Source organism: Coregonus lavaretus, assembly GCF_964263955.1.
Source record: "Coregonus lavaretus genome assembly, chromosome: 18".
Classification (NCBI taxonomy): Eukaryota; Metazoa; Chordata; class Actinopteri; order Salmoniformes; family Salmonidae; genus Coregonus; species Coregonus lavaretus.
Genome location: NC_140005.1, coordinates 45,859,296 through 45,881,865, shown reverse-complemented (window position 1 = coordinate 45,881,865; position 22,570 = coordinate 45,859,296). Strand labels below are relative to the sequence as shown.

The 22,570-nt window shown below is 41.0% G+C and overlaps 1 protein-coding gene across 1 annotated transcript in view; it reads right to left on the bottom strand.

Annotated features, from left to right (window-relative positions):
* Positions 1–21,349, bottom strand: part of LOC311145269 (CAP-Gly domain-containing linker protein 4-like) — a gene marked incomplete at both ends in the record, with an annotated part of 95,631 nt that extends 74,282 nt beyond the window's left edge. The window contains 2 exons of the mRNA XM_084181505.1: positions 1,241–1,380; positions 21,211–21,349. Of these exons, the coding sequence (XP_084037631.1) occupies positions 1,241–1,380; positions 21,211–21,349 (279 nt within the window). The remainder of the gene's footprint in view (positions 1–1,240; positions 1,381–21,210) is intronic.
* Positions 21,350–22,570: the final 1,221 nt, after the last annotated feature.

Below are 22,570 nucleotides of genomic sequence, written 5' to 3'. Positions count from 1 at the left end.
GACGCTTGGCATTGCGCATGCTGATCTTAGGCTTGTGTGTGGCTGCTTGGCCATGGAAACCCATTTCCCAACTAACAGTTATTGTGCTGACGTTGCTTCCAGAGGCAGTTTGGAACTCAGTAGTGAGTGTTGCAACCGAGGACAGACGATTTTTATGCACTACTCGCTTCAGCACTCGGTGGTCCCATTCTGTGAGCTTGTGTTGCTCCTAGGCATTTCCACTTCGCAATAACAGCACTTACAGTTGACCGGGGCAGCTCTAGCAGGGCAGAAATTTGATGAACTGACTTGTTGGAAAGGTAGCATCCTATGACGGTGCCACGTTGAAAGTCACTGAGCTCTTAAGTACAGGGCATTCTATTGCCAATGTTTGTCTATGGAGATTGCATGGCTGTGTGCTTGATTTTATACACCTGTCAGCAATGGATGTGGCTGAAATAGACAAATCCACTAATTTGAATAATTTTGGCCATATAGTGTACCTCGTACCCCTGCACATCGACTCGGTACTGGTACCCCGTGTATATAACCAAGTTATCGTATCTCATTGTGTATTTATTCCTTATGTTATTATTGTTCTATTATTTTTCAATCTGCATTGTTGGGAAGCATTTTACTGTTAGTCTACACCTGTTGTGTACGAAGCATGTGACATTTTGTTAGTATTATATATATATATATTTATATATAGCTACATACAGGTGACATAGCTACATAGAATATTTATATTATCATACAAATGCATGTTTTTGTATTAAATACAAAATATGTTTGCGTGTGAGTGAGTGAATGAGTGAGTGAGTGAGTGACTGACACCGGATTCACATTATAGGCCCAAACTGAGCCAAGACAAAATGAGATGTACTGAGCTGGCCTGTTGACGCATCAACCATAGTTGCAGAAACAATGCTGGGAAGGACAATGTGAAAATGAAAAAATCTGAGCCAGCACAGTACGGTTCGGGTCAGCCTCAAAGTGTGAATCAGGCATGAGTGTGATCTTTGACATTGTCCTTTGTGTTGCGTGTTGTCTGTTTGTGTACAACCGCAGGAAGATTAGCTTTGACTTAGACTAATGGGTTATCTTAATGAACTAACCTAGAGAGAGATTAGGTTGCATCCCAAATAGCACCCTATTCCCTTTATACTGTATAGTGCACTACTTTTGACCAAAGCCACTAAATGGGGAATATGGTGACATTTGGGACGCAGCCTAGGTGTAATGGAGGAAGAAGGGTCACCTCGTTGCCGATCAGGCTGATATTCTTCTGGACCTGGGGCACCCACTGCCTGAGCACGGCGAACAGCTCCGGTACTGTGGTGCTGGGGTCCACCAGCACCTCCCTACACTGAGGCTCCTCTGGGTCAAAGAAGGAGAACTCTGGAGGGGGGAATGAGAGCAAAAACACAAAGACACTTTTCATCCTCTATGCAGAGACAGAAGAAGAATCGAGACATCCCACTCCCTAATGTTTTTTTTTTTCAATGGAAGTCAATTGAATAAGTAGACCAGACCCAGCTGCTATCGCATTGGCGTCTATGGGAGAGCCACCCCCTTAAGTAGACAATGGTAAACGGCCTGAGTCGACTATCTTCATTTATCCACCATCTTTCCTGTCACTTGCAAACTAGACCTGAGTTCAACTACTAATTTATTTGTAATCATTTAAAATACTTTATCTAGGCTTGAGTGAGGTTCTGGTAAAATGGAACCAATAGAACAGTTGCAAACTGCAATCCCAATTTATCAAATACTGAAAGTATTCGAAAGACTTCAAAAAGTATTAGGGAAGGGCAGGAGGGACTTTCCCCACAAAAGGGCTTTATTACAGACAGAAATACTCCTTACAGACAGAAATACAGGGCTCTCTAGAGGGTGGTGCGGTCTGCCCAATGCATCACCGGGGGCACACTGCCTACCCTCCAGGACATCTACAGCACCTGCTGTCACAGGAAGGCCAAAAAGAGCATCAAGGACATCAACCACCCGAGCTACGGCCTGTTCACTCCGCTATCATCCAGAAGGCGAGGTCAGTACAGGTGCATCAAAGCTGGGACCGAGAGACTGAAAAACAGCTTCTATCTCAAGGTCATCAGACTGTTAAATAGCCATCACTAGCCGGCCTCCACCCAGCCCTGAACTTAGTCACTGTCACTGGACGGCTACCACCCGGTTACTCAACCCTGCACCTTAGAGGCTGCTGCCCTAGGTACATAGACATGGAATCACTGGTTACTTTAACAATGGAACACTGGTCACTTTAATAATGTTTACATACTGTTTTACTCATTATACATTATATGTATATACTGTACTATATTCTAGTCAATGCCACTCTGACATTTCTCGTCCTAATATTTATTTATTTATATATTTCCATTATTTTACTTGGAGACTTGTGTGTATTGTTGTGTATTGTTAGATGTTACTGCACTGTTGGAGCTAGGAACACAAGCATTTCGCTACACTCGCAATAACATCTGCTAAATATGTGTATCAGACCAATAAAATTGGATTTGATTTGATGGTCTGACGCAATTGCGGAGCCTCCGCAGGCATGCATAGGCCAAATTGAGCTCCGTACCGCATCACCATGCGCCGCCCAAATGCTGTATCAATGGAGAGGGCTCTATATAGCTCCGCTAGGGCTGGGCAATATGGCCGAAATATAATGTCACAGTATTTTTTAAGATTGGACGGTATGACAGTATTTTATGTTTTCGAATAATACAAGTTCAAAATTTGCTTTATGAGTAGTGCATGACCATACAGTGAGGGAAAAAAGTATTTGATCCCCTGCTGATTTTGTACGTTTGCCCACTGACAAAGACGTGATCAGTCTATAATTTTAATGGTAGGTTTATTTGAACAGTGAGAGACAGAATAACAACAAAAAAATCCAGAAAAATGCATGTCAAAAATGTTATAAATTGATTTGCATTTCAATGAGGGAAATATGTATTTGACCCCTCTGCAAAACTTGACTTAGTACTTGGTGGCAAAACCCTTGTTGGCAATCACAGAGGCCAGACGTTTCTTGTAGTTGGCCACCAGGTTTGCACACATCTCAGGAGGAATTTTGTTCTACTCCTCTTTGCAGATTTCTCTACAAGTCATTAAGGTTTCGAGGCTGACGTTTGGCAACTCGAACCTTCAGCTCCCTCCACAGATTTTCTATGGGATTAAGGTCTGGAGACTGGCTAGGCCACTCCAGGACCTTAATGTGCTTCTCTTGAGCCACTCCGTTGTTGCCTTGGCCGTGTGTTTTGGGTCATTGTCATGCTGGAATACCCATCCACGACCCATTTTCAATGCCCTGGCTGAGGGAAGGAGGTTCTCACCCAAGATTTGACGGTACATGGCCCTGTCCATCGTCCCTTTGATGCGGTGAAGTTGTCCTGTCCCCTTAGCAGAAAAACACCCCCAAAGCATAATGTTTCCACCTCCATGTTTGACGGTGGGGATGGTGTTCTTGGGGTCATAGGCAGCATTCCTCCTCCTCCAAACATGGCAAGTTGAGTTGATGTCTAAGAGCTCCCTTTTGGTCTCATCTGACCACAACACTTTCACCCAGTTCGCCTCTGAATCATTCAGATGTTCATTGGTAAACTTCAGACGGGCATGTATATGTGCTTTATTGAGCAGGGGGACCTTGCGGGCGCTGCAGGATTTCAGTCCTTCACGGCGTAGTGTGTTACCAATTGTTTTCTTGGTGACTATGGTCCCAGCTGCCTTGAGATCATTGACAAGATCCTCCCGTGTAGTTCTGGGCTGATTCCTCACCGTTCTCATGATCATTGCAACTCCACGAGGTGAGATCTTGCATGGAGCCCCAGGCCGAGGGAGATTGACAGTTCTTTTGTGTTTCTTCCATTTGCGAATAATCACACCAACTGTTGTCACCTTCTCACCAAGCTGCTTGGCGATGGTCTTGTAGCCCATTCCAGCCTTGTGTAGGTCTACAATCTTGTCCCTGACATCCTTGGAGAGCTCTTTGGTCTTGGCCATGGTGGAGAGTTTGGAATCTGATTGATTGCTTCTGTGGACAGGTGTCTTTTATACAGGTAACAAGCTGAGATTAGGAGCACTCCCTTTAAGAGTGTGCTCCTAATCTCAGCTCGTTACCTGTATAAAAGACACCTGGGAGCCAGAAATCTTTCTGATTGAGAGTGGGTCAAAGACTTATTTCCCTCATTAAAATGCAAATCAATTTATAACATTTTTGACATGCGTTTTTCTGGATTTTTTTGTTGTTATTCTGTCTCTCACTGTTCAAATAAACCTACTATTAAAATTATAGACTGATCATGTCTTTGTCAGTGGGCAAACGCACAAAATCAGCAGGGGATCAAATACTTTTTTCCCTCACTGTAGGGTGGCAACACATACATTCTAAGTGATTTCAATAGTTCTTTCTCCATTCTGATTGTTTTAAACTGTTCAATTCAACTTCAACCCAAAATTATTTTCAGCAATTTCTGCATTTCCTGCACTAATTTGAGATCATTTCCACACTGCCACGTAGGGTTGCACGATATGGGAAAACAATCTAGGTCTAGGCCATATGTATAAACAAATGTTGCAATTGCGATTTGACTTGCGATTTAGAGCAAAACATTTGGGTGAACAGTTGGGAGTCATGGAAATAGAATGATTATTCTAATTATATGGGCACTATGAATAAAGTGTTTGACATGACAACGAATGAAAATGCCAGGGAGTGACAGGGTAGAAACCAAAGTATTGATAAGTGTTTCTTAGGGGACCCTATAATCTGTGGCTACATTGAATGTTTTCTCTTAGCTACTTCATGTAGCCAACATATTCTTGCTTTGCGTATTCCTCTTTGATTGAGAAGATACTGTTGCACAAACGTTTGCTCTGACTCAGTACATTCATTAGCAATTAGCATTAGCGGCTAACAAGATTTAGGCCCAACTTGCGAAGAAAAGGCAAACTAGCTGTTTGCAGACGTAAGAAACACAAACTAATAGTGTAATTATAGAACACTAGTGGACTTATATTAAGATGCAAAGTGAAAACAGCATCGTTGTCATCAACATTGTTGCGTGTGCTGCATTGACCATACCGAGACTGAACACAAGTGTCTCGTGGTCGAGGAACAACGAATGTGCTCCTTGAGTGACAGGGGGCGGGGCTAGGTCTATGTGGAATGTGGCATGGAGGGAGAGAGAGTGGAGAGAGATGCCTCAAGTAGTAAAGTAAACTATAAAAATGAACGTTACACACGGCGTACCACATTTAACAAACCAAACATTCAAATACCGTTATCGAAGGTAAAGTAAAAATCCAATCCGGTCCATGCATCAATACCGGTATGTCGTAAATATGGTATATTGCCCAGCCCTAAGCTCCGCATTGACATGATTGGTTGATGGTAGGTGGGGGCTGGAGGTCCAGTATAAACACAAACTCACTTCCTTGACAACTTCCTTCACATCTGGTCAGCAAAGCGCCAGAAGTATAAATGCCTTGACTTCTGCAGAGGCCGTATCACCGTAAATGCTGTACGGCCAATGCAGACGTCAGACTTGACCATGCAGTGATTTTAATGGACGTTTAATTTTACATGAAGCTCATTTTCACCTGTTTTGTCCAATCCCAAGCAATGCTGGCTCTCATTGGCAGAATTGACACATTTCAGTTGCGGTGGTCTGATTGCCCGATATGGTTGGATAACTACATGAGTTGGAATATGCCTTACAAGAAAACGAAGAAAAGCCTCTCAATTTACAATGAGTCCACCGTGGTTCTGTGTAGCCTAGTTATGCTAATATATATTGAGACCAGTATATTGCAGTTAATTTCGTCTTTGACTTAATAAGTAAAATATATTTGTGTAGTAAACAGGGATACGACTCCCAGACAGTTTGCAATAATAGAACATACCAGAAGGTGGTATCGTTTACTAGGCTACCTAAATATTTGGGATAATCTGCTTACCACCAGTGTTTGGAATACATTGAGTTCGTTGACATAGCAAATCATGGGATGCCTTTTCACTCTGAGATGTATTTGTTAAAGGTCCGCAGTGGGTCTTTGTAAACTATGCGATTATATTGGAGACAGGTTTATAGCAGTGAATGTCACCTATTAATTATTGACTGTTATAGTATTTCTATGTAGCAGCCGTATCTGCCAGGGAAAGTAATTGTTCTCACTTTATGATAGAACATTTAGATATTTCTGCCTGACTGTGGTGCTCTTTACCTGAATTGTTAGGATTTTCTTGTGATCACAGCAAAACTACTTATTTTGCTAAACTAGAGATTGAAATAAAATCTGTTTTCTTTGAAAAGATGGGGCTGACTGAGAATAGAACTTTCCGTTTTCTGCCTGAGTGTGGCACTGTTTACCACAATTTTATGGCTTGTCGTGTGACCAGAACAAGACTCCTTATTTTACTCAACTAGAGATTGAAATAAATGGTGTTTCTTTGAAAAGTTGGGCCTGGCTGAAAATACATTAAGGGAAAAGGATCCACAGACTATCTTTCTGCACATCTATTTATTTACAATGCTGACTGCCGTAGTTAACACAAATGCAGGACATTGAACACTAATTGACTCAGAAAAGTAACACAAGTATTCCTACAGTATCGAGGTCAAGGTTATCGAGTGTCCACAGCAACATTGATTATTCTCTACCCCCAGTGCATGTGGTGTTCTATGGTCTTGGCCATGCTCACTAACCCTCATGTTGTATCTTTCTCTGTCTCCCCTTCCCGAGGGCCTGAGGCTCTTGGACTGTGACTGAGGACACCCTGGCCTGACACCTGGACGTGCCTGGCCCAATCCCACGTGGCCCTCCTCTAGAGTATGGCTAAAACCATTTTACACCAATAATTTAGGTAGCCTAGTAAACGATGCCCCCCTCTGGTATGTCCTATTATTGCAAACTGTCTGGGACTCGTTTCCCTGTTTACTACTCAAAGATATTTTACTTATTAAGTCAAAGACAAAATTATCTGCAATACACTGGTCTCAAATATATTACCATAACTAGGCTACAAAGAACCACGGTGTACCCATTATAAATTGAGAGGCTTTTCTTCGTATTAAAACGTGTCCCAGTGCAACATGCCAAGCTCTGCCTACTGGGGCGTGGTTTACGGAGCGCTCTTTGAAATAAGCGCTCGTATCGCCGTATTCAAACAACAGATCAAGCAACACACGGAACACATCCACAGCCAAACTCATTCCATAAACCAGTCTAAATAACAGCTTGCGCTGACAAAAAAAACAAAATATAAGTTAGCAACCTAACATCTAGACTTGTTTACAATGTACCACATCTCTGGTGAGCACAAGGGAGACTTTTAATATTGTTTAGAAAAGAGATAAGTGTCAGCTAAGCTAACAGCGGCTAAATTCTTTATGATGGCAGCTATTTTGTTTATGTGTGACGAGAAAACTCCCTAATCCCAGAATGCAATTCACTATAAAACGCAAATAGTCCAGCACAGTGGACGTGTCATAATACCCATAAAACCTTGCGGTAAAACCCGGTAATGGTTCCAATAGTTTTTTCACCATTCATTTTGCATCTGGGATTTTAGAACTACTTCATATAAGGTCTGTGTTTTGTCTAGGCTTACCCTGGTGTGACGTTTTGATAACCGTGTCATTCTCTCTCGGACAAGGTGAGTTTGATCAATATATTCACCTCAATTTAATGTAAAAAAATGGAAATGCTAATTAGCAACTGAGGACCTCAGCAAGACTACAAATTCCTGCAGGAAGCTCCTGCACGTCATCTCTAGTCGACTGTCAGCTACTGTTCACCAGCACGATCAGAAACCTGTGTCCAATCCATGAACTTCATACGTCGTCTTTCTCTGTCTTAGCTAGCCACTGATTACACTTTAGCTAGCTAGTTAGCAGAGCAGTAGATAAAAAAGTATTTTGTTTTACTTAGCCTAGATAATAGTTTGTACAGTATGTCGACTTTGGTGTCTATTTCTGAGCTTATGGCATTCTTCAAGGATGAGCATGAGCATTAAAACGGGAGAAGACCACTATAAGTCTGGCCATGTGGAGTAGTGCAGCTATAGTGAGGGGCAATTTACTGGTTTGGTCAGGGCCAGCATGAGGGGTAAAGTTTATCCTGTGTCAGTGAGTGTAGCTAATCAATGATATAACCATTAACCAGATTACCCCGGATACAGTGACGGTCGGTGCCGTATTTTTGTAAATGAACGTGGCCTTATATTTCTGTTACAGCATATTGGATGACAGTCATTCATATTTAATTCACCCAACTCAATGTAACATCGATAGGTTTAGGCTACTACATGATACTCTGATTTTCCCTGTACCCATCATAAAGTTGCTACAACCTAGCCTATGAATGAAAGTTTACAACGTAGGTGCACAGGTTGAGAGAATATTGCAAACTCTTGCCTGCATCTAGTTGATCTAGGTTGTAATCATTAGTCCAACAGTTGCAAACAAGAGTTTCTATTGCAGAAATTCAGGTATGTTTATCCCTGTTTCGTTCCGTTAGCTTCGTTTAAGAAACGTTTTTCAACAGAATCGGTGCAATGAATACACCCCTGATCACACGCAAACACAGTTCAGTTTCATAGCAACCACATACAAACAGCTTGTTGTATATATAATTCCTTCTCGTATCTACAGTACCAGTCACAAGTTTAGTTTCTTTATATTTACTATTTTCAACATTGTTAAATAATAGTGAAGACATCAAAACTATGCAATAACACATATGGAATCATGCAGTAACCCAAAAGGTTTTAAACTAATCAAAATATATTTTAGATTCTTCAAAGTAGCCACCCTTTGCCTTGATGACAGCTTTGTACACTCTTGGCATTCTCTCATAACCAGCTTCATGAGGTAGTCACATGGAATGCATTTCAATTAACAGGTGTGCCTTGTTAAAAGATAATTTGTGGAATTTCTTTCCTTCTTAATGCATTTGATCCAATCAGTTGTGTTGTGACAAGGTCGGGTTGGTATATACAGTTGAAGTCGGAAGTTTACATACACCTTAGCCAAATACATTTAAACTCATTTCACAATTCCTGACATTTAATCCTAGTAAAAATTCCCTGTCTTAAGTCAGTTAGGATAACCACTTTATGTTAAGAATGTGAAATGTCAGAATAATAGTAGAGAGAATGATTTATTTCAGCTTTTATTTCTTTCATCACATTCCCAGTGGGTCAGAAGATTACATACACTTAATTAGTATTTGGTAACATTGTCTTTAAATTGTTTAACTTGGGTCAAACGTTTCGGGTAGCCTTCCACAAGCTTCCCACAAGAAGTTGGGTGAATTTTGGCCCATTCCTCCTGACAGAGCTGGTGTAACTGAGTCAGGTTTGTAGGCCTCCTTGCTAGCACAGGCTTTTTCAGTTCTGCCCACAAATGTTCTATAGGATTGAGGTCAGGGCTTTGTGATGGCCACTCCAATACCTTGACTTTGTTGTCCTTAAGCCATTTTGCCACAACTTTGGAAGTATGCTTGGGGTTATTGTCCATTTGGAAGACCCATTTGCGACCAAGCTTTAACTTCCTGACTGATGTCTTGAGATGTTGCTTCAATATATTCACATAATTTTCCTTCCTCATGATGCCATCAATTTTGTGAAGTGCACCAGTCCCTCCTGCAGCAAAGCACCCCCACAGCATGATGCTGCCACCTCCGTGCTTCACGGTTGGGATGGTGTTCTTCGGCTTGCAAGCGACCCCCCTTTTCCTCCAAACATAACGATGGTCATTATGGTCAAACAGTTCTATTTTTGTTTCATAAGACCAGAGGACATTTCTCCAAAAAGTACGATCTTTGTGCAGTTGCAAACTGTAGTCTGGCTTTTTTATGGCGGTTTTGGAGCAGTGGCTTCTTCCTTGCTGAGCGGCCTTTCAGGTTATGTCGATATAGGACTCGTTTTACTGTGGATATAGATACTTTTGTACCTGTTTCCTCCAGCATCTTCACAAGGTCATTTGCTGTTGTTCTGGGATTGATTAGCACTTTTCGCACCAAAGTACGTTAATCTCTAGAAGACAGAATGCGTCTCCTTCCTGAGCGGTATGACGGCTGCGTGGTCCCATGGTGTTTATACTTGCGTACTATTGTTTGTACAGATGAACGTGTTACCTTCAGGTGTTTGGAAATTGCTCCCAATGATGAACCAGACTTGTGGAGGTCTACAATTCTTTTTCTGAGGTCTTGGCTGATTTATTTGGATTTTCCCATGATGTCAAGCAAAGAGGCACTGAGTTTGAAGGTAGGCAACGAAATACATCCACAGGTACACCTCCAATTGACTCAAATGATGTCAATTAGCCTATCAGAAGCTAATCTAAAGCCATGACATCATTTTCTGGAATTTTCCAAGCTGTTTAAAGGCACAGTCAACTTAGTGTATGTAAACTTCTGACCCACTGGAATTGTGATACAGTGAATTATATGTGAAATAATCTGTCTGTAAACAATTGTTGGAAAAATTACTTGTGTCATGCACAAAGTAGATGTCTTAACCGACTTGCCAAAACTATAGTTTGTTAACAAAAAAATTGTGGAGTGGTTGAAAAACAACTTTTAATGACTCCAACCTAGGTGTATGTAAACTTCCGACTTCAACTGTAGAAGATAGCCCTAGTTGGTAAAATACCAAGTCCATATTATGGCAAGAACTGCTCAAATAAGCAAAGAGAAATGACAGTCCATCATTACTTTAAGACATGAAGGTCAGTCAATACGGAACATTTCAAGAACTTTGAAAGTTTCTTCAAGTGCAGTCGCAAAAACCATCAAGCGCTATGATGAAACTGTCTCTCATGAGGACCACCACAGGAAAGGAAGTTACCTTTGTTGCAGAGGATAAGTTCATTAGAGTTAACTGCACCTCAGATTGCACCCCAAATAAATGCTTCACAGAGTTCAAGTAACAGACACATCTCAACATCAACTGTTCAGAGGAGACTGCGTGAATCAGGCCTTCATGGTCGAATTGCTGCAATCACTACTAAAGGACACCAATAAGAAGAAGAGACTTGCTTGGGCCAAGAAACACGAGCAATAGACATTAGACTGGTGGAAATCTGTCCTTTCGTCTGATGAGTCCAAATTTGAGATTTTTGCTTACAACCGCCGTGTCTTTGTGAGAAACAGAGTAGATGAACGGATGATCTCCGCATTTGTGGTTGACACTGTGAAGCATGGAGGAGGAGGTGTGATGGTGTGTGGGTGCTTTGCTGGTGAGACTGTCTGTGATTTATTTAGAATTCAAGGCAAACTTAACCAGCATGGCTACCACAGCATTCTGCAGCGATACACCATCCCATCTGGTTTGCGCTTAGTGGGACTATCATTTGTTTTTCAACAGGACAATGACCCAAAACACATCTCCAGGCTGTGTAAGGGATATTTAACCAAGAAGGAGAGTGATGGTGCTGCATCAGATGGCCTTGCCTCCACAATCACCAGACCTCAACCCAATTGAGATGGTTTGGGATGAGTTGGACCGCAGAGTGAAGGAAAAGCAGCCAACAAGTGCTCAGCATATGTGGAAACTCCTTCAAGACTGTTGGAAAAGCATTCCTCATGAAGCTGGTTGAGAGAATGCCAATAGTGTGCAAAGCTGTCATCAAGGCAAAGGGTGGCTACTTTGAAGAATCTCAAATATAAAATATATTTTGATTTGTTTAACACTTTTTTGGTTACTACATGATTCCATATGTGTTATTTCATAGTTTTGATGTCTTCACTATTATTCTACAATGTAGAAAATAGTAAAAGTAAAGAAAAACCCTTGAATGAGTAGGTGTGTCCAAACTCTTGACGGGTACTGTTTGTCTGATCGAAAATGGGCTAAATTTGACACATGATCAATGTCCAGCGCCCAAATTATTTTACCTGTTCAGGCGTCGAAAATCACTGCGCTTCTTCACATGAAGGTGACATATCTGAGCATTCATTTGCACTATATTCAGTAGTAGGCTACAAGGCACGGAAAAGCAAATATTGTCATATTTAATCTAAAGCACATCTCTGCTATTTCTGTTTAAAAAATGAAGCATAGCAAATCCAGAGCTCCAATCACAACATGTTTTCTGTAAAGATGCAAACGTAGACCAGTCTTTACTAAAAATGTATTTTATTTATTTAACAGAAAATAAAAGTTGCACACTCTCAATACTCCTGCCTGCTCTGTTTGTTATGGACGATGGATGCGATGGGTGCAGATTGAGTCATCAGTGGTGCTGGCGGTGGTCCCTCGCAGTCCATACCCAACATGGTGGTAGTGTTGGTCTGTGATCCACTCCAAACTGTCAATGTATAAATCATTAATAAAAATTGTTTTGATATTGCAAGAAAATATTGTAATTTCACATAACCATACCACAATGTAGCTACTCTATCTGCTTCATTCATGATGAGTAAGCTAACTGGAACAAGCTAGATAACCAAGTTGCTAGCTAGATAGGTTGGCTAGCTAACGTTAGATATCTTATATTAACCAGTAATACAAAATTATGCCCAAAAGTTTTAAAACGTTAGCTGTCACCTTGAGGCTTGAAAAAAACAATCCCTGAATGAAGGACATTTCGTTATTTGTTAGCTAGCTAGGCTACCAGTTAGCTTTTACCCCCCTATCAAGCCTAGCTAGCTAGCTAGTCCTACTGGCTGCTGGCCAAATTAGCTAACGTTCTTGATTGTAGTTACTAAGATAAATAAAATATCTCAAATTAGCTACTCACTTTAGCGTTAACTTCTTTGAAGTATTTTCTGAACAGCTTCTCACTTCTTTGTTTCTCCAGTTGTCAGTTCGACCACACACCATTTACAAACTCATTTGTGGCACGAAATTCAAAAATGTGGGTGCCACAGCAGAAAATATGTGATTCTAGTTGCTGGGATACCAGTTACAGTGCTTTTAGATTAGCTTTGTGCATGCCTTTATGCAGATCTAAAACAAAAAGTTTAGCTAGTGTCTGAAATAATAATATGGATTTAATATTTGTCCAATTATTGAACATGTCCTCAACTCAAATAAGCATCAGAAATTGTCCTTATTTAGCATATTCAAAAGCATATCAAGATCCTGATATGGACCTCGGTCAAGAGCATATGTGCTGAGAAAATATACTATGTAGGCCTACTGTCAGTATTTGTAATCATATAGAGAAAATAAGATGTCTACATAGGCCTATCTCAGGATATCTAATGAGTCAATAACCGGCCATACTATGTATGATATCAGGAGGGAATCCCAAAATGATTTGTGCATGAAAGAAAAATATGGATTTCATATTTGACAAATTATTGAGCCTGTTTTATTTTTTTTCACCTTTATTTAACCAGGTAAGCCAGTTGAGAACAAGTTCTCATTTACAACTGCGACCTGGCCAAGATAAAGCAAAGCAGTGCGGAAAAAACAACAACAACACAGAGTTACAGTGAGGGAAAAAAGTATTTGATCCCCTGCTGATTTTGTACGTTTGCCCACTGACAAAGACATGATCAGTCTATAATTTTAATGGTAGGTTTGTTTGAACAGTGAGAGACAGAATAACAACAAAAAAAATCCATTTTTGCATTTTAATGAGGGAAGTAAGTATTTGACCCCCTCTCAATCAGAAAGATTTCTGGCTCCCAGGTTTCTTTTATACAGGTAACGAGCTGAGATTAGGAGCACACTCTTAAAGGAAGTGCTCCTAATCTCAGCTTGTTACCTATATAAAAGACACCTGTCCACAGAAGCAATCAATCAATCAGATTCCAAACTCTCCACCATGGCCAAGACCAAAGAGCTCTCCAAGGATGTCAGGGACAAGATTGTAGACCTACACAAGGCTGGAATGGGCTACAAGACCATCGCCAAGCAGCTTCGTGAGAAGGTGACAACAGTTGGTGCGATTATTCGCAAATGGAAGAAACACAAAAGACCTGTCAATCTCCCTCAGCCTGGGGCTCCATGCAAGATCTCACCTCGTGGAGTTGCAATGATCATGAGAACGGTGAGGAATCAGCCCAGAACTACACGGGAGGATCTTGTCAATGATCTCAAGGCAGCTAGGACCATAGTCACCAAGAAAACAATTGGTAACACACTATGCCGTGAAGGACTGAAATCCTGCAGCGCACGCAAGGTCCCCCTGCTCAAGAAAGCACATATACAGGCCCGTCTGAAGTTTGCCAATGAACATCTGAATGATTCAGAGGAGAACTGGGTGAAAGTGTTGTGGTCAGATGAGACCAAAATCGAGGTCTTTGCCATCAACTCAACTCGCTATGTTTGGAGGAGGAGGAATGCTGCCTATGACCTCAAGAACACCATCCCCACCATCAAACATGAAGGTGGAAACATTATGCTTTGGGGGTGTTTTTCTGCTAAGGGGACAGGACAACTTCACCGCATCAAAGGAACGATGGATGGGGCCATGTACCGTCAAATCTTGGGTGAGAACCTCCTTCCCTCAGCCATGGCATTGAAAATGGGTCGTGGATGGGTATTCCAGCATTACAATGACCCAAAACACACGGCCAAGGCAACAAATGAGTGGCTCACGAAGAAGCACATTAAGGTCCTGGAGTGGCCTAGCCAGTCTCCAGACCTTAATCCCATATAAAATCTGTGGAGGGAGCTGAAGGTTCGAGTTGCCAAACGTCAGCCTCGAAACCTTAATGACTTGGAGAAAATCTGCAAAGAGGAGTGGGACAAATCCCTCCTGAGATGTGTGCAAACCTGGTGGCCAACTACAAGAAACGTCTGACCTCTGTAATTGCCAACAAGGGTTTTGCCACCAAGTACTGAGTCATGTTTTGCAGAGGGGTCAAATACTTATTTCCCTCATTAAAATGCAAATCAATTTATAACATTTTTGACAAGCGTTTTTCAGGATTTTTTAGTTGTTATTCTGTCTCTCACTGTTCAAATAAACCTACAATTAAAATGATAGACTGATCATGTCTTTGTCAGTGGGCAAACGTACAAAATCAGTAGGGGATCAAATACTTTTTTCCCTCACTGTACATATGGAATAAACAAAACATACAGTCAATACCACAATAGAAAATCTATATACAGTGTGTGCAAATGTAGTAAATTATGGAGGTAAGGCAATAAATAGGCCATAGTGCAAAATCATCATTACAATTATAATTTAGTATTAACACTGGAGTGATAGATGTGCAGAAGATGATGTGCAAATAGAGATACTGGGGTGCAAATGAGCAAAATAAATTGCAATGTAAATAACAATATGGGGATGAGGTAGTTGGGTAGGCTAATTACAGATGGGCTGTGTACAGGTGCAGTGATTGTTAAGCTGCTCTGATAACTGATGCTTAAAGATAGTGAGGGAGATAAGTGTCTCCAGCTTCAGAGATCTTTGCAGTTCGTTCCAGTCATTTGCAGCAGAGAACTGGAAGGAATGGCGACCAAAGGAGGTGTTGGCTTTGGGGATGACCAGTGAGATATACCTGCTGGAACGCATACTACGGGTGGGTGTTGCTATGGTGACCAATGAGCTAAGATAAGGCAGGGATTTGCCTAGAAGGGATTTATAGATGACCTGGAGCCAGTGGGTTTGGTGACGAATATGTAGTGAGGTCCAGCCAACGAGAGCGTACAGGTCACAATGGTGGGTAGTATATGGGGCTTTGGTGACAAAACGGATGGCACTGTGCTGAAAACTCAGAAATGTATCAGAAAACGTCCTTATTTTCAGCATATCAAAAAGCATATCAAGATCTTGATATGAACCTCAGCCAAGAGAAACATATCTGGAATCAATATAGATTAATATGTTGAATGTACTGAGAAAACACTGATATGCAATGTATACAGTCAGTATTTGCCTGGGTTTGGAAGGCGGCCCACGTTCCTTCTCCACAAAGGTGGTGACCCCTCCGATCGAAATAATTATCGCCCCATCTCTAAATTTTCTTGCCTAGCAAAAATGTTAGACTCTTTGATCAACTGTCAGCTTAGATCTTTCCTACTACAAAATGTATTTTAAGTGTTCATTAGTCTGGTTTCAGGCCAGGTTATAGCACCATCTCTGCTGCATCCTTGGTCTTAAATAATGTGGTAAAGGGTATAGAAAAGTGGAAACACGGTTCTGCCCTCTTCACTGACCTGTCGAAGGCTTTTGATACTTCTGACCAATGTTCCCTCTAAGCTGCGCACGTGCACAGGTTGTAGGCAGAACACATCGGAGTAGGATTGCATTGACAGGCATGACTCAGGCAAGGACTCTACACAGACGACCTGTGCGGCATAACCAATCAGAGCTGCAGTAGGCCTATATGCAAATAGACCATTGCCATATATGGATCTGTGCCATTCACTTTGAACTGGACTGTTTTTACAGCATCAGCGGTCGTGAGTTGATGCGCTTGTTTTGAAATCAAAGCGAGAGCTACATGTAGCGCCGTGTGTAAATTTGTTCATATCCTTTGCTAGTGAGTGAGTTATTAGCCCAGTTATAGATAATTTGTAGTCAGCAATGGGGGAATGATTGCTTCCTACAAGAGCACAAAATATGTGCATTTCTAGACATCTTTGAAAAACGAGTCAGGTAAAGAGCTTTTTTTTTTTACTTAAAGGGGCAGTGTTGTATTTTGAGACAGGCATGAATAAGCTAAGCAGCCAATAGGCAGAGGGTAGCATAATTTGTCTGATTCTATATAATAATGGTATGGGAATAATGATGCATTTTATTTTGTAAAGCGGTTTAATGCATCAAACATCACAAAACATTTTTTGTCACCTACTTGTCTGAAGGACAAGTGGATAAACAGGTTAATGTCAAGCCCTGCATGTTTTTTTCAAAAGTCTCATGGAATGTAGGCCTACATTGAACACCACACATTGGCTACTACTGTACAGTGGGGAAAACAAGTATTTAGTCAGCCACCAATTGTGCAAGTTCTCCCACTTAAAAAGATTAGAGAGGCCTGTAATTTTCATCATAGGTACACGTCAACTATGACAGACAAATTGACAAAAAAAAATCCAGAAAATCACATTGTAGGATTTTTTATGATTTTATTTGCAAATTATGGTGGAAAATAAGTATTTGGTCACCTACAAACAAGCAAGATTTCTGGCTCTCACAGACCTGTAACTTCTTCTTTAAGAGGCTCCTCTGTCCTCCACTCGTTACCTGTATTAATGGCACCTGTTTGAACTTGTTATCAGTATAAAAGACACCTGTCCACAACCTCAAACAGTCACACTCCAAACTCCACTATGGCCAAGAGCTGTCAAAGGACACCCGAAACAAAATTGTAGACCTGCACCAGGCTGGGAAGACTGAATCTGCAATAGGTAAGCAGCTTGGTTTGAAGAAATCAAATGTGGGAGCAATTATTAGGAAATGGAAGACATACAAGAACAGTGATAATCTCCCTCGATCTGGGGCTCCACGCAAGATCTCACCCCGTGGGGTCAAAATGATCACAAGAACGGTGAGCAAAAATCCCAGAACCACACGGGAGGACCTAGTGAATGATCTGCAGAGAGCTGGGACCAAAGCAACAAAGCCTACCATCAGTAACACACTACGCCGCCAGGGACTCAAATCCTGCAGTGCCAGACGTGTCCCCTGCTTAAGCCAGTACATGTCCAGGCCCATCTGAGGTTTTCTAGAGTGCATTTGGATGATCCAGAAGAGGATTGGGAGAATGTCATATGGTCAGATGTAACCAAAATATAACTTTTTGGTAAAAACTCAACTCGTCGTGTTTGGAGGACAAAGAATGCTGAGTTGCATCCAAAGAACACCATACCTACTGTGAAGCATGGGGGTGGAAACATCATGCTTTGGGGCTGTTTTTCTGCAAAGGGACCAGGACGACTGATCCGTGTAAAGGAAAGAATGAATGGGGCCATGTATCGTGAGATTTTGAGTGAAAAACTCCTTCCATCAGCAAGGGCATTGACGATGAAACGTGGCTGGGTCTTTCAGCATGACAATGATCCCAAACACACCGCCCGGGCAACGAAGGAGTGGCTTCGTAAGAAGCATTTCAAGGTCCTGGAGTGGCCTAGCCAGTCTCCAGATCTCAACCCCATAGAAAATCTTTGGAGGGAGTTGAAAGTCTGTGTTGCCCAGCGACAGCCCCAAAACATCACTGCTCTAGAGGAGATCTGCATGGAGGAATGGGCCAAAATACCAGCAACAGTGTGTGAAGACCTTGTGAAGACTTACAGAAAACATTTGACCTGTGTCATCGCCAACAAAGGGTATACAACAAAGTATTGAGAAACTTTTGTTATTGACCAAATACTTATTTTCCACCATAATTTGCAAATAAATTAATTAAAAATCCTACAATGTGATTTTCTGGGAAAAAAATTATCATTTTGTCTGTCATAGTTGACGTGTACCTATGATGAAAATTACAGGCCTCTCTCATCTTTTTAAGTGGGAGAACTTGCACAATTGGTGGCTGACTAAATACCTTTTTCCCCCAGTGTAGGTTGAACGATAGAACAGCTATTTCCATGTTAAAATGTTATTGGATGCATTTTCTCCATTGTTTTTGATGGAAGGCCACTCTGGTAGGCCTACATTATGATCAAATAGCCACAGTAGCCTACTTGACCACTGTTAAAACTTAATTAAAGCGGGTACAGCCTGTGTTCACAGTAAACGCGCGCCGGAAGTTGCACAGAATTTTCACAACATTCAAGTTTGTGCTCTGCAGACCTGAAATTTGCTCAGTGACTAAAATAATTATATGGAACATTGCTTCTGACCACTCTTTACTAATTCAAAGATTTTCTGACGTTGACTTGGAACAGGCATCATGTAATTGGTTTAAAAATTACCTGACAGACAGGAGGACACAGTGTGTATTTTCTGATGGTGTTATGTCAGGTTTCTTTGATTTTAGGTTCTGTACTTTTTACTGTCTATATAAATAATATTGGTATATCTGCATTTTTTTTATACACCTGTATGCAGATGACACTATTGTGTATGCTATTGCCCCAACAGTTGGCCTTCGATCTCCACTGGGTTGGGTAAATCTGCTTTCAGTTTCTTTGCATCCCATGTATGGAATTATCTACAGTGTTCACTGCAAAACTTGATGTTCTGGTGACTCCGCGGCAGTTCAAATTGTTGATAAAGGACCTCTATGCTGAGGAATGTGATTGTTTTTCTTAAATCCCTATATGTTTTTAATTATGATGTCATTGTAAATGTGTGTAAATTTGATAAATTGTGTATATGCAGGGCTCCCTTGCAAAAGAGGCCTTGGTCTCAATGGGATTCCCTGTGGAAATAAAGGTTAAATACTTATTTTTTTAAATAATTTGAATGCCTATTCTATTGCCAGCATGACTAGCTAAGTTATAGAATACGAACTTACAGTGTTAGGCTTTCACAAGGCACTTCAGAGAAACCGATAGTAATTTTGATAGAATGGAGTCATGAATGCATTCAGGTGTGTGTACCGCGTCAAATTTTCTTTACAATACAATAAAACAGGCTCATTCTGTTCAGAGCAACCCAGGGTATGACACCATAGCTGTGTTCGAATACCCATACTAACATACTGTATACTACATACTTAATGAGTATATACTACATACTATTAGTTCATTTTAGTATACTGTAAACGAACGGTATCCTTTCAGTTGAACATACTAGCGCTTCGCCTGTCTACCGGAAGTTGATGCTGTTGCTATGCAACCTCTTGCTAGCTTGTTAGCATAACAAATGACTAGCTAGACATTTTACAACTTCGGGTGTGTTCGTAAATTCAGAGCATTTCGCTCTCAGAGCGTTCAGAGCGCACACTGGACGCTCTGGCCAAGGAAAAGGGTTGATTTAAGCGTTCTGACCTCACAACGGCAGTCAAGCACCCAAGCTAACTGGCTAACTTTCTAGCTACTTCCAGACACAAATGAGAGAACACCTCACTCATTTTACCATTTTACTCACCCTAGCAGAGCTGGTTAGACTGTTTTCATGTTATCCAGAGTGTTGGTGACCGTAACTGTGCTGCTGGCAACAATATAATTATGCTTTATTGCAGACGTTTACTGACACCGGCCATATTCAACTGATGTTGAGCGTTCGTAAATTCATTAGTTATTCTGCGCTCTGGCACAGGTGCACGTCAGACGAGAGTGCTCTGAAATCGGAGTAGATAGCCAGAGCAAATTTACGAACGAACCCGAATGTCCATTGAGAACGCACAACGACTATACCACTTAGGTAAACTATGAATGACGGGAATAATCAAGTCAATAAATGTTGGGTAGTTAGTTAGATAGCATATAGTAAATATACTGGCAAGTTCGATGCATTAGTAGCCAACTAATGTTAGGTAGCTAGCTAACATACCGGTACATACTGCTGTAATGATATGCTATGCGGTTTGTAAGGATAGCGTTGCTAACAAATTGTCAGCCAACATAACGTGTAAGGTAACTTATTTGAAAAGTCATTACTTTATTACATTGCTGAACATTTTCTTAACATTTGTCATTATTAGTTAAAGCAATGAATTTCTATCCGCTCTAGTTGGGACTATTTTCAGCCATTTTCCTCAAATCTGAAAACGTTGTGAAGCCACGCCCATTTTCTGAAGAATTGCATTATGGGCCCTAAAAATACGGAAATAGTGTCCACTGCTTGCATACTTTGTATTTTGGCGAATGTAGTATGACATCCGGGACCTTTTGGCATACTAACTATATCCATACTATGACCAATAAGCATACTACATACTCAATTTACATCACAAATAGTACGGTTAGTGCGGTTAGTATGAGTATTCGAACACAGCTCATGTCATCTTGTAACTGTACATCAAACATAGTGATCATAGTGAAGTGCACATTGGAGTGGTTTACTTGTATGACATCAATGTAGAATTTATTATAATCCTCAATGTCTCATCTTTCAGAACACATCGAGTCCTCTTGATTTACAGCATCTCACTCACAACAACAAAACATTTGCAAAGGTAGCCCAATTAGCAGGATGGGGGCCTCTTTTTGTTGCGCTTGGTGCTCACGCTTAGAGCAGAGACCCCTTAGCATGTTACTGTCCAGCCACTGCGTTCTAATTTAGATGCTCATCAATGTCCAAATCTGCCATTTTCAACCCGTATATATTGTGAGTGTTAAGGGCTACATTAACCTTTCAATACACTTCGATTCAAATGTAATCTGATGTTATGTGTCCTTACCACAGTCAGTGGGCATAGGGGTAGAGGCCACCTGGTGGATGATGGGGCGCTCTATACCAACGTGGGACAGTGTGCTGTGACAGCCCAGGACAGAGTCCCCCTCTGAAGACTCTGACACCGGGACAACCTCTTTGGTCATCTCCCCCCCAGGGCCTATAGACACACAGACAAGAGCAGAGGAGAAAATATGGGTCATAGTAATCAATCCACGCCAGGCCAGCCTGAAAATATTTCGGGTATTTCTGATTGTTCTGGCAATTCTCACATATAAACTTGGGAGGAACTTATTCCTATTGGGAGGAAGCATATTTGACATTCTTTTTACATGCTTTTTACATTTGTATCACACACCATCTCTGACAATTTTTTATAAATTCTCAAAATAAATTTTGTGTAATAAAAAAAAAAACATTGTTCCTCTCAATTAAGTTTCTATTTGAGAATTAACAGAACAATCTGATACACCCAAAATATGTTCGGGTTGTCCTGTTGTGGAATCGTCCCAATCAAATTATATGAAGACCTTTTTATATCAGCAGTACAGAAGAAAAAAACAGCATTGGCCTATATGCTATATTGTGTCCGATTGTGATAAAACTGTGATAGCCCCCTGAGCTAAAGCCCAGGCATTAGCTTAGATATTTTTAAAAGAAAAGGAAAAGATGCACACTAGTAGCGTCAATGCAATATTTTTTTTACTCAGATCTTCCCACCAGAATCTAACCTAGTACTAGGCCCATTTCATATTCTTTTGCATCTTCAAAGTGGTAGGCATGTTGTGTAAATCAAATTATACAAACCCCCAAAAAATCTATTTTAATTCCAGGTTGTAAGGCAACAAAAAAGGAAAAATGACAAGGGGGGTGAATACTATCGCAAGCCACTGTAACTGCAATGTCACACGCCAAAAATGTCTTCAAGCCCAACATGTGGTACTCACAGAAGGACACCATGGCTAGCAATCAAACAACAACCTCTTCCAAATCCCCCAACAGAGAAATGAAATGAATAACGAGCCCAAAGAAATCTGAAGGATGTATTTGAGCAAATGGGAAGGATGAATACAACTTTGTTGGGTGTTGAATCAGATGTTTCCACGATAAAAGCAACAACTAACGAACTGAAGGACAAAGTGGACATAATGCATGAGAGGATGGTTAAGGCAGAAGATCAGATTTCTACAGCGGAGGATGTCATCACTCATCTTGAGAAGGACAATGAGAAATGAGGAAAAGCTGGAAATGTTGTGGACTCATGTCAAAGACCTTGAGAACAGAAGTAGGAGAAATATGGTAAAATTGGTTAATCTGAAAGATGGAAGTGAGGCTGGCGGTTGATTAATCTTATGTGTGCAGAAAAT